This window comes from Microcaecilia unicolor, chromosome 2 (assembly GCF_901765095.1).
Source record: "Microcaecilia unicolor chromosome 2, aMicUni1.1, whole genome shotgun sequence".
In the NCBI taxonomy this organism is placed as follows: domain Eukaryota; kingdom Metazoa; phylum Chordata; class Amphibia; order Gymnophiona; family Siphonopidae; genus Microcaecilia; species Microcaecilia unicolor.
Genome location: NC_044032.1, coordinates 490,706,309 through 490,720,081, shown reverse-complemented (window position 1 = coordinate 490,720,081; position 13,773 = coordinate 490,706,309). Strand labels below are relative to the sequence as shown.

The 13,773-nt window shown below is 42.3% G+C and overlaps 1 protein-coding gene across 4 annotated transcripts in view; it reads right to left on the bottom strand.

Annotated features, from left to right (window-relative positions):
* The window catches only part of ADD1 (adducin 1), a 293,072-nt gene that overhangs the window by 190,028 nt on the left and 89,271 nt on the right, over positions 1-13,773 (bottom strand). For all 4 annotated transcript variants that reach the window (XM_030191131.1, XM_030191128.1, XM_030191129.1 and 1 more), the window contains exon 3: positions 2,311-2,473. In XM_030191131.1, coding sequence (XP_030046991.1) covers positions 2,311-2,473 — 163 coding nt within the window. The remainder of the gene's footprint in view (positions 1-2,310; positions 2,474-13,773) is intronic.

Sequence of the window (13,773 nt, the reverse complement as noted above, 5' to 3'; positions counted from 1 at the left end):
TGAAACAAGTCTGTATGCTTGTTTATATATTGAAATAAAACAAATTCAAAATAAAAATAAATGTAATAACAAAATGCACAATAGCCACAAAATAGAAATAGAAATTACACTACAAGAAACTTTATAATAATTTGAATCATCAGTAACATTCGTCCACCAAATTAAGAAACCTGATATATAAGAAACAGAAATGATGAAATTAAACAATTCTAAATTGAAGCAGTGGAGTGTGAATACAGATTCAGGCCGAGAATTAAGCAGACGCAACTGGGATTTCAACCATCAGTTTAGATTTTACTTCTCTAACTTCCAGAAATTTTTCCAATGATTGGGAATCACAGAATAAGAAATGCTTACTCTTAAAGGTTACAAAACATCAGCACGGAAATCTCAATATAAACTAGCACCTAAGGCCAAGACCTGGGCCCATAAGGCCAAAAAATCTTTATAGCCTTTTCTGTCTCTCTCATGATAAATCAGGAAAGACTTGAAACCCATTATTTGTGTATTTATTTTTTTAAAGTAAAGTCTATGTACCGTGTTCCGGTCTAGTTCAAGGCAAAACAGATCAATACAGTGGCTTGACCTGTAACCATGTCTAATGAACTTTCCAAAAAACCTGTTAAGTTCAGAGGTTCAAATGAGGCTTGTTGGTCTATTCCCAAAGAATCTCTCTCTCTCTTCCCACCAGGCAGATATTGCACACGAGGAACAGGAAGTATATCATCAGGGGAAAATTCCAAAACATCTCTTAGATACTTCTGAAGCATAGCAGTAGGTGATATAAAAGGCAACCTTGAAAAATTGAGGAACCTTAAATTATTTCCCCTAAGTTGATTTTATATACAAAGTACTCCAATTTCTAAGCAACAGCTCCACAATCCCGAATTTAGGTCTCCACTGTATCTTGTATGCCAGTTATCTGTTCCTCAATTTGAGCTACTTGACTTGAATACTGGTTATATCCTTCCCCCAAATCTTTTTACAGTATCCATATACATCTTGACATCAGAATCCAATTTACTCACTGACTTGGAGAGAGATGACTATAGACTTCTGATAGATTCCCACAGCACTTCCATAGCTGCAGGTTTCCTTAATCCACCTTTCACCAGAGCAGAATCATCCTGGTCTCGCCAAAAAACAGCGGGTCTCACAGCTAGCGGGCTTGGTAAAGCCATTTCCTCAGTGAGGGCTCCCCTCCACACCTGACCGCACTGTAGATGTCGAGCACACTGCGAGGTGAGATGCCAACTCTCCAGGAATGCTTGTCATCGCGGTGGGGCAGTTCATGCTTCGGGACTCGAAAACACCCCACTCCCATTCTGTTCCCCTTCCACGAGGTCAGATGCCAACTCTCCAGGAATACTCGTCATCGCAGTGGGGCAGCTCATGCTTTGGAGTTCAAAGACACCCCACTCCCCTTTTGTTCCCTTCCAAGAAAAAACATAACACTCTCAAAGGAAAATCCTGGACTCGCACTGGAGCTACTCCAAATGCCTCCAACGGTCAGTTGAGCTGATAAGGTAGTCTGCATAGGGGTAGAGAGGTTAACCACCCATTTAGCCTTCCTTTTCCCCATAACTGGGTGACAAGCTCAGTCGTTCTCTCACAGCTTCTTGGAGCAAACACTCACACCACCACCTCCAAAGCCATCTTGGCCCCAGGCCAGCTGAACAGATTTGTAAAGAATATTCAGACTCATAGTTGTAACTGCTGCCAAAAGTGGTTCCATCATACTGATGCATGGCGATAGTGATGGTGGAGAGTGTATGTGTGTGGGGAGGGAGAGAGGAACACATCAATTGTCCCATTTAAGTTTTGATTTTTGGAGATATGCTTTGTCTCCCCATAAAGGTATAGAGTACAGTATGTTGGTGAGCAGACAAAAAAAATGATTTAAACATATGTAAAACCGATATAAAACAAAGAATATTCAAGAGGTTGTACACTTCCATACCCACTGTACACTATAGCAGCAAAGATAGGCAAAATGAAATAACTCACATTAGCAGCTTAACAGGAACAAATAAGGACAGGTCACTAATGTTATTTCATCTTGCACCACATTTGTAAATTAAATGTCAACAATTAAAATTTTTACCAGCCTTTAGAGTTTCCCTTTATTTGCAGTATTTTTTTGGCCTTCTCATTCTTGGATAACTTCTTCCATACTTGCAACTGACAAAACTAATGTAACTACTGTTTAATTCCGACAGCTCTTAACGTGATGGTTTTCACTGGTATCACAGAAACATTGACATCATACTACAAATTATGCAATATATACAGCTTGTGTCATACACTCACTCATGTTTAGGGCAGCCATTCCACCTTGGGGTGCTGCTGGATAGACATTTGGTACATTTGTAGTCATGAAGTCAGCAATCTGTTGTAATGCCAACAGACCAGTTGGGTTCTTTCCTTTCTTAAACTGCTCTTGGATCATAGACTCCAATTCTTCACAGAAAGCCTATGAATAAAACAAATACAATCTTAAAAACTAGTAGAAAAAAATCTTCAAGAACATGGATGCATCTGAAGACACTTTATGTAGTAGGAATCTCAGATGCTAGCTGAAGCTAGAAATGTTTTTAAACTGTGTGGCAGAACTGGTTGTTCATGAATTAAGAATTTACCTCATCACAATGATACTTCTGTTTGGCATCAAACAGGAAGTGGTACTCCTAAACTTTGTCTTCTTTCAATCTAACTAGGTATGTATACAGCAGGATTCCTACTAAACAGCTTTCAGTTGACGTTCTCTGCCGGTGGGGAAAGTGCAATATTGCATTTTCAAATCACAAGGAATCTGCCTGTTCCCTTGGTGATTAAAGTGTAATGTCATTGCACCACCCTTGCACTGGCAGAGCATAGCTCAAAGCTGCTTAGCTAGAATCCTGGTACAAAGCTGTAAAATTATGCATGCGACTCCATTAAAAAATATATAATAATAATAAACCTATAGTCTAGAAGCTACTATTCCATCTCCCAGAACGCCTCAGTGCTAAATTAAAGGTCCATTATTTTTGCCAGTTTCTGAAAGAAAATTCCTGCTGTCTAGTAAGAAAAGAAAATTCAATTGTCAAAATATGGTAAAAGAAGGTATATATAGTGTTACCTATATATTTAATATACGGTGTTCATAGATTGAAAAAGATGATTCAATTTTTGAAAATGTTTACGTGCCAACGTTCTGCTTTTGAAAAGAGACAGACAGGCTGGAAATTGACAGGCAAAGAAAGCACCTAGAGGCAAAGGATCCCTGTCCCTTCTCAGCTTTAAAGAGGTAGTGCCAGACGGGACTTCATGTGAGAGGTGGATCTCACAAAAAGGTTTTTAGCACTTGATAAATATATGTAGACCTTTCACGAAATCACATCCCTGCAACTACCTCCGTTTTAATGTTCTTTTCCCTTTCTTTAGATTGATGAACAACTCTGAAAGGAAAGTAGGTCTGTGTGATTAGTGATCAGTTGTCTGCAAAGATCTGTCACAGTTGTATCTCTGAAAACAAACTAGCACTCAAACCTGGACTTCCTAGCTAAGGACTGTCCAACAAAATGGGGAAACAAGACAAAGGTGAATTGAGTTTTGGATTTATTGTTTTTAATAGAAACCTGAGATAACAAAAGGTGTGACCACAGCTTCTTTCTGTTCCCTGAAGTACTACACTGTAGCTCAATCAAGGAGAAGCTGTTATAGGCTATTCCTCTTTGAATTTAATTCAATTACAATATGTTTGTTTATGAAGTGTAGAACACTAGATGGGGTAGCATTTTGTCTACTTTTGAGTCCCAAACTCTAATATGCAGGATTTAGCAGAGTTTTTAGAAACTGTTTATCCTTATTTGATTATATTGGGAGCTGCAGAAGTAGTATTAAATTTTATTTAACACATTGTAAGAGTTGGGTTTCTCCCAGATTTTGTTGGATAAGTACATAAGTATTGCCATACTGGGAAAGACCAAAGGTCCATCAAAGCCCAGCATCCTGTTTCCAACAGTGGCCAATCCAAGTCACAATATACCTGGCAAGATCCCAAAAAAAGCTCATGAAAGAGCAAATGTTCTAGATCTCATTTATACCACATTTTTAATGTGTAGATTATAAGAATAATTATTCTCCAAAGGGTTTATTGAGTGTTATCTTGGCCAGATCTTTTTTTCTCTTTTGATTTTCTTCTGTTGCACATCTAGTTTAGCAACAAACTGTCTGAGGTCTGCAGAACATGTTTAAGCTTTATTATATCACTAGCATAGACCCCAAGCCCTTTAGAGAGGACAGGCATCCTCATCCTCTCACCTGATCTTTGGAATGAAGAACTTATTTATAAATATGGCCCAGCAAAAATAAGGTTACATTTAGAAAGGGCACGTAGGCTTCTTGGTATAACCATAAGCTCCAGGAGACAGTGTGTTATATAAGACTGAGGGGATTTAGCATAGATCTAGAAAGTCTGTTGATAAAGATTCCTGGAAACTAGTGGCTTTTGAATATAAAATCAAATATATTGGTACCAAAAATTTACATTGTGCTAAACTTTTGGCTGATCCTATTACTGAGCCACAAGAGGGTTTTTTTAAAAGACTTACTAAAAGATTGATACCTTCTCACGCTTTAGAAGAAATGATTCTCCAACCAAATCATGCTTATTTGGCTTTGTTTTGTTTCATAATAAATTATAATTATGAGGAGAAATCTAGATCAAGATGTTCAATAAGGGTCCGAGTTTGACACTGTATTGGGGAAAGAATTTTCTTTTCAATTAATTCAGAGTTTATTTCAAAGAATCTGCACATTTGCAGAAACCAGTACATTTTGCATCATCTAGATTAGATCCATGTCCTCCTCAAGTCTTCAATACAGGTATGGATCTGGTGGTTATGCTCATTTAGTCCATGATTAATAGCTCCTTGGCTCAAATTTTCCAGCATATCCACAGGATGACATCACTTGATCCACCTAAGCTCAAAAGTTACCAAACGGCGGCAAATCTCCTTCTGTCAAAGATCATCGAGAAAACAGTTTTAATTTGATGGTAATAAATAGAAACAAAACAAAGAAAAGAAAATAACATGATACCGTTTTTATTGGACTAACGAAACATTTTTTGATTAGTTTTCAAAGGCAATAATTTCTTCAGATCAAAAATTCAGAAATGAGCAAATGACATCAGAATATATATGTGAAACATAAAAGCATTCCAATTACAGTCTCATGGGGAAAGGTAGGAGTGGGTGTGTGTGGGGCGGGGTTGGATGGGTATGAGGGGGAACAGGGTGAGATGGTGGGTGATCAGAGGGTTACAAAGTAGTATAATTTTATGGTTTATGATGTGATAAACCCAGATCTTTGTTTAGTCCTGTCTAGTGGGTGTCAAAATATTTCATCATTTTAACTTCAAAGGTCTTACGTTCCTGGACTGTTTTAAAATGTCCTCAAAACTAAATTACTCTACATAATAAATGAGGCTTTATGTTTATAAAATCAAATCTTATTAGTTTAAATACAAAAAATAAAATAATTTAAGTGATTGGTGCTCAGTGAACATGTTAATCCCATATTAGGAAAAATAGCAAATTATCATCATTGCGCCCGAGGAAAATTATTCAAGTACCTGCTTCTACTGTACCACTGTGATTAACAGATCTGTTAAATAAAAATTTCAGACTTATCTGATCTCGTTTCCTCTAGGTGCAAAAGGTAATCATACTCCTTCCAAAACTGAAAAATTATATTTCTTGCCTGCTAATTTTCTTTCCTTTAGTCAGAGCAGATGAATCCAGAGACGTGTGGGTTGTGTCCATCTAAAAGAAGGTGGCGATAGAGCGTGCTGAATTGCACTGCCTTACAGGACAGAATGCTCCTTGGCCAGTATCTCTCATAACAAAGCATAAAGAAACACAATTATAACATCTCTCTTTCCCCTGCGGGAAAAGTGCCAAACCCAGAACTGTTAACTTGTAAACTGATCACCACCACTGAGAGTAAGGGAAAAATGCTGCAATAACATTCAAAATAAACCCCCCAACCGATAGGAAATCCTGGAAGCCACAAAACCAAGGATTCTGGATTCATCTGCTGCTGACGATAAGAAATGAAAAATTATGTTTCTTACCTAATAATTTTCTTTCCTTTGATGTAGCAGATGAATCCAGAGACATGTGGGATGTAGTAGCAAAGCAGTCCTGAAGTAGGGTGGGAACCTGAAGCTCCCTCGGATAGTTGCCATACACAAAAAAATGCAGCCAATTGAACGGCACGTCAAAAAGGTAGCAACTGACAAAAAACAGATAAGAAAGACCATGTTGTCGCCCAACATCAGACCTCCAGGGAGAACAGTCGGGCACCATCCCAAAGTACGACAGCATGAGAAGGCCGAAACTGACCAGAAGGAAGATCCCAGTTGGGAACAAACTGGTGCACGAGACTCAGTGACCCGTGAAAGACCGCGGCTTTGGAGACTACAGTACCTGTACAATTCTTCATGAAAAACCTGCCCCAGTAAAGTGAACAAGAGAACAGAACAAGGTGAGACCTTTCAGGTAGAGCAGAAGAGAGCAAACCTCAGAGGAAGAAACACCGGTGGATGAAGAGGAAAGTCGTAACTAACGTCGGAAGAAAGATGATACCAAGAGCAGAATCACCTCTGCAGGAAATAAATGGAGTACCACAACAGAAAACTCCTGGAGCATCGGCACCCGGCCTAACTGCAAAAGCCAATCACAAGCAAATCACTCCAGACTCAAGCAAATGGTAGAGGGAACATGAGAGCGAACCCAATCTGACCAGAAAGAACGTGGAAACCCGTTCCCCCAGCAGACAGGGAGACGCATTCACTCTGAGTGTGCACCAACTTTGCCCAGGCTGCCCCTGCCAACAGCTAGCTTTGAAAAGAGCACAGAAGCAGACAAAGCTGAAAGAACGTGTTATCCAATGGTGCAAAAGAAGTGCCACTTTCCAACGACATGAGCCCGGCCAAAGCCCGAACCAAGGTGGACAAGCAATGAACCAAAATGCCAACCTCATTCCGCAGTAAGTTGGCAGACAGTTCCCTGGAAGGAATCAAAAATCTGAACATACAGAAAAGGGCATGCCCTAGTAGCTGACAAGCTGCAGACAGACTGGGCCAGAGCGGCATCAGCTGAAGTTGTGGAGGAAGGCTACCCTGAAGCTACCCATAGAAACTGAGGTCTTTTGGACAGACCAAGAGAGAAGAAATGAGTAGAAAGTGTAGCAGAATGCAAAAATGAAGTTGGAAAGACCTCCACGAGGGAACCCGTAAGCCATAAGAGAAAGTGGGCTTAGGGAAAGCCACCTTGATTCGTGGGATATGCAGCATAAAGGCAAACGTACCAGTGGCTCACATGTCATTAACTGAGACCTTGAAAAAGCCAGAGTCTAAAGACAATACTGGATCAAATGGACCTGCGGCCTATTCCAGCAAGGGAACACTTATGGTGGGCTGTTCCCACAGTATTAGCAAGGAGGTGACCGCCAAAGAGATCTGAGAGGGAAGCCAATGCATGGAAGAATGATCGAGAGCCACTGAGTCCAGAACTGGGAGATCTTCCATGACCCAGACAGAGGAAAGGAAAACTTCAATGTGCAGTTTGACTTCTTAAGCACAGGTCAAACAACACCTCCAGACATGCCAAGATTCACAGTGCAAACCACCAACGCTGGGGAAATGCATAACAATCCCAAGGCATAAAGAAGAATCATCCAGTAGGAAACATGCAGGTGCCTCTGATAGGACGAGTTGCACATGAACCAAGCGTGAAGATATGGCCAAACCTAAAGACCATCCCCACAAAAGATGGAAGCTGCTACTACCTCGACCTGAATCAAAGATGTCCTGGAGCAGGCATAAAACCTACTCAGCCAGTCCAGGCAGTAACAATGTTCCTCACAGGCAGGAAGGCCCCGCAATCTCTAGTGGGGAGAATAGATGCACAAAAAGAAACAGGATTCCCTGTAAATCAGGGACATTAGAACTCTCCCCACAGGACTGAAAGCGCACAGACCCAAAATAGCCCCCCCACTGGCACCACTCCCAGGCTGGGACCACAGGGGTCCCAAACTCTGGAGAAAAGAAAACCCCTGTCCTTAGAAGACAAGTCCCAGACAAACCACCAGTGCTCCAATGTCCTACGGGGACAGATTCCACTGTACCTAAATGAAAAGGTGGCCGATAGGAGACTGACACTATTCCATATTTGAGCTGCAGCTTGTATGGAGGTATGAAGAACGTGTCATGGAATTGAAAAACTGTCAGTGTAACCCAGCACCATGCGGCTAAGACACAGTGGACTGCAGAAGGGTAGGTTTGCTCTCCATGGACAAAGGCGAGTAAGCCCTCAGGAAAACCAAGGAGTGAACTCACCCCCAGCATAAGAAGAAGCAGGAGGGTTTGGAATACCTGGAACTGGTTTAAGCCAAGAACCTGCAGTCAGCAGGGAAAAGACACCCACTGGAGGAGTGGATTTGGACTGGTAGCTGTGCCTGAGCTATAGCCTGTGGCTGCCAGGAACCTAAGACGAGACAGGGAGGAACAAAATGTCCAAACGCACTCTATGTCTCCAACCAACCGCTCCAGAGTTTTGAGAAACCTGCAAAAAAAAAAGTGACCAGACACTACTGCAGGTGCCAAATGCCCAAGCCACAGCCAACGTCTCACAGAGCAGCCATGCCCTGGAAGCTGCTAGAAAGACTTACAGCAAAGCAATGAACATGACCAGAGGAAGATCTAGCAAGAGTAGAAGAACATGCCAATGTGCCAAGAGAAGCCTTTAAAGGAGACAGCAAATGGTGTCATTGAAAATAGTGGCAGATGTAAAAATGCAATAACATATCCCAGTGCCAGAATCAAATACAGAGATGAGCCCCTGTTCTCCAAATAAGGCTAGCACTGTGAAGGAGTGAATCTATCCCAGCCATGGGAATTACATCTCGGCCACAGAAATCCTTAGGGCACAGTATGCACAGACCGGCAAGAGAAGCCCCAAGGGCATGGTAAGAACAGCTCTCGAAGTGAAGCCCCCAAAAGGAGAGAAACAAACATGTCCCATAGAAACAGAATGGAGAGCCATGCGTACACAAGGCTCAATTTAAGTCTTACAGGTTACCGGCCAGCCACTACACAGAACTAGCACTCTGCAACACCAGAACCACTGCACCAAAAGAAAATAACCCCACAAGGCAGCCCTGATGTGCCCACTCTGCCAGGAACACGATTGACTCGCAGGAGGCCCATATGAATGACACACAATAGGTAGAAAAACTAAGTGGGCAAGATGGTTCCCCCTAAACTGGGTGCCCACAGCCATAAGCAAGAGCTTCACCCAACTGCAGGAATGCCAGGTTCAGTTGTTGGTTTTGTTTTTTAAGACACAGCCATATACAGCTAAAACAAAAAAAATTGAGGGGACTCCAATTGTATACACCAAAGGAAATCAGAACAGGGAAACCCACTAGGCCCTGGCAAGGGACTCAAGCACCCTGCAGTACTGCCCCACAGTTGCAGTCTGGCTCACCACCAGGACTCATGGACACTGCACAGTAACATTAGATTAAATTCGGTACAGACAGCATGGTCGAGGAAAGATCATTGCCCCACTGAAGCTCCACTCAGCTGCCAGGGTTGGTGAGAGCAGCAGGGTGGGGGAGGGACCTGGGGGTGACCAGGTGTACCCCCCCCCCCCCCAACAAGGTGACACCACTCAGCTGCACACACCACAGCTCTACTGAATGGGGAAACCTAAGAGCTGCTAACAGATGAGAACAGATGAGAGACTGTCCATACACCTACTGGAGGTAAAGAATACTGACTAACCAAAGAGCATTCCATCCTATAAGGCAGTGTAATTCAGTGTGCTCTATCTCCACCTGCTGGTAGATGGACACAACCCACACGTCTCTGGATTCATCTGCTGCTGACGGTAAAGAACTCCCCGTTCAACGAGCAAGTGTATTAAAAACAATCTATAATTAAACTTAATTTAATTCTGGCATTTATAAGTCACGTAATCATCAAGTTCAAGGCGGAGGACAATCAACACATTATAAGCAGGTACTTTCTCTGTCCCTAGAGGGTTCATATTCTTTTTTTTGTACCCAAGGCAATGGAGGGTTAAGTGACTTGCCCAGGGTCATAAGGAGCTGCAGTGGGAATCAAACCCAGGATGCTGGGATCAAAGCCTGCTGCACTAACCATTAAGCCATTCCTCCACATAGTCCTCTTCATCATTTCTTACAAATATTGAATCACTGCCGTTTCTCTCAGCAAATTATATTCAACAACATCAGTCACAAAAATACTACTCTCTTGCTCTCGACATGAGTTCACACTTTGCTACTATGCATCTTCAGAAGGCAAGAAAGTGAAATTACTCTTCTGCCCTTCTAGGAAGGGCACTCCAAATCTCCACAGTTAAGACATCAACATTCAACTTACTAGAGCTTCTCCTGATATGGGATTAACATGTTCACTGAGTGCCAATCATCGCCGCTGCCTTGATTTTCTCTCCTCACATGCTATTCTTGACCCACTACAATCTGGTTTTCGCCCTCTCCACTCAACCGAAACTGCGCTTAAGAAAGTCTCCAATGACCTATTACTGGCTAAATCCAGCACTTTTAAATTATTTTATTTTTTGTATTTAAAATAAAACAATGTTGATTTATAAACATAAGGTCTCTATTTATTATGTAGAGTCTTTTATTATTCTCACCATAAAGTCACTGGTGTAGTGCCCTGATCTTGCAAAGTGCTCTCTCAAGCTTTACTACTACTACTACTATTTAGCATTTCTATAGAGCTACAAGGCGTACGCAGCGCTGCACAAACATAGAAGAAAGACAGTCCCTGCTCAAAGAGCTTACAATCTAATAGACAAAAAATAAATAAAGTAAGCAAATCAAATTAATTAATGTGAACGGGAAGGAAGAGAGGAGGGTAGGTGGAGGCGAGTGGTTACAAGTCAAAAGCAATGTTAAAGAGGTGGGCTTTCAGTCTAGATTTAAAGGTGGCCAAGGATGGGGCAAGACGTAGGGGCTCAGGAAGTTTATTCCAGGCGTAGGGTGCAGCGAGACAGAAGGCGCGAAGTCTGGAGTTGGCAGTAGTGGAGAAGGGAACAGATAAGAAGGATTTATCCATGGAGCAGAGTGCACAGGAAGGGGTGTAGGGAAGGATGAGTATGGAGAGATACTGGGGAGCAGTAGAGTGAGTACATTTATAGGTTAGTAGAAGAAGTTTGAACAGAATGCGAAAACGGATAGGGAGCCAGTGAAGGGTCTTGAGGAGAGGGGTAGTATGAGTAAAGCGACCCTGGCGGAAGACGAGACGAGCAGCAGAGTTTTGAACCGACTGGAGAGGGGAGAGGTGACTAAGTGGGAGGCCAGCAAGAAGCAGATTGCAGTAGTCTAAACGAGAGGTGACAAGGGTGTGGATGAGGGTTTTGGTAGAGTGCTCGGAAAGAAAGGGGCGGATTTTACGGATGTTGTAAAGAAAGAAACGACAGATCTTGGCAATCTGCTGGATATGATCAGAGAAGGAGAGAGACGAGTCAAAGATGACCCCAAGGTTTCGAGCTGAGGAGACAGGGAGAATGAGAGAGCCATCAACAGAAATAGAAAACGGGGGGAGCGGGGAGGTGGGTTTGGGGGGGGAAATGAGAAGCTCGGTTTTGGTCATATTTAATTTCAGGTGGCGTTGAGACATCCAGGCAGCAATGTCAGACAAGCACGCTGAAACTTTGGTTTGGATGCAAGGTGAGATATCAGGGGTAGAAAGGTAGATTTGGGAGTCATCAGCATAGAGATGGTAGGAAAAGCCATGGGATGAGATTAATGAACCAAGGGAAGAAGTGTAGATAGAAAAGAGGAGGGGACCAAGAACAGAACCCTGAGGTATGCCGACAGGCAGAGGGATAGAAGTAGAAGAGGATCCACCAGAGTGAACACTAAAGGTGCGGAGGGAGAGGTAGGAAGAGAACCAGGAAAGGACAGAGCCCTGGAATCCAAGTGAGGACAGGGTATCGAGAAGTATGCTGTGATCGACAGTGTCAAAAGCAGCGGAAAGATCAAGAAGAATGATGATAGAATAGAGACCTCTGGATTTAGCCAGTAATAGGTCATTGGAGACTTTAGTAAGCGCAGTTTTGGTTGAGTGGAGAGGGCGAAAACCAGATTGTAGTGGGTCAAGAATAGCATGTGAGGAGAGAAAATCAAGGCAGCGGCGGTGAACAGCACGCTCAAGTAATTTGGAGAGAAAAGGAAGGAGGGAGATGGGTCGGTAATTAGAGGGACAAGTAGGGTCGAGTGAAGGCTTCTTAAGGAGAGGTGTGACCACAGCATGTTTAAAGGCAGCAGGGACAGTCGCAGTGGAAAGTGAGAGGTTGAGAATGTGACAGATAAAAGGAATAAGAGCAGGAGAGATGGCATTAAGAAGGTGGGTGGGAATGGGATCAGAGGAACAGGTGGTACATTTTGAGGAAGAAAGGAGAAGTGTAGTTTCCTCAATAGTAACTTCAGGAAAGGAGGAAAGGGAATGAGGGGAAGGAGAGAGAGGGGAATGGACTAGTGGAGGGAGAGGTGGTGAGGTAGAGAAAGCAAGGTTTATCTTTTGAACCTTGTTGTGAAAGAATTCAGCAAGGGTCTGAGGAGATAATGAAGGGGAAGTTGGGGGAGGGGCACCTTGAGGAGAGAGTTCAATGTGGTGAAGAGAAGTCGAGGATTAGAGCCAAGAGAGTTGGTCAGTTGGATATAATAATCCTGTTTGGCACGTAAAAGAGCAGATTGGAAGGAGGTCAGCATGAACTTAAAGTGTAAGAAATCAGCAAGGGCCCAAGATTTCCGCCAGAGTAGTAGTAGTAGTAGTTTCCGTAGTAGTAGTAGTTTCCGTAATTCATACTCCTTGGAGTAGTGGCTATACATCTATTCTTCTTCTCAGTTTTTCCAGCTCTGGATTGCAGGTCAATACAAGGGATACTGTCACTGTGGTTCTTTTCTAAGTACTACAGTAAATTTTCTCTGGGTGTTTTAAGGGAAGAGGCATTCTTGGAGATTATTTTGGGGTTGCATTCTTTTGTTCAAAGGATTAAGTCTGGATTTTGAGGGGTTTATCTCTGACAATGCAGTGGTATCATGTGGCTTGACTGTGTATAATTTCTTTTGTTTTGTATGTGAAGGGTGGAAGCTACAGTTGTGGAGTTAGCTGTATCAGTCAGATGTTTTTATATAGCCATTGTTGATAGAGAATACGGTATCTAGAAAGTTGACTTTTAGGCAGCTTGCAAGTGCAAGGAAAAACACAATTTGAAGTGTCTATATACAAATGCTAGAAGCCTAAAAAATAAGATGGGAGAGTTAAGAGTATATAGCACTAAATGAAGAGGTAGATATAGTAGCCATTTCAGAGACCTGGTAGAAGAACAATCAACAGGATACTGTGTTAACAAGGTGCAAATTATACTGCAATGATAGAATACATCAAATTGGAGGGGGGTTGCACTATATGTTAAAGAGGGAATTGAGTCAAACAAAATAAACATTCCGCATGAAACAGAGAGCAGCGTGGAATCTTTATGGACTATGGGCTAGATGCATCAACCAAACGTTAAAAAATCTAAATCGTAAAAGTGCTTAACGAATTTGAAACAACAAAGAAATGTTCGGTGCGGTATTGAAAAGTACAATGTATCAAGCGTACGTTATCCCAGTCGTTAATTTGCTCCTTAAGAATGCGCAGAGCAGCCACAAACGTATTAA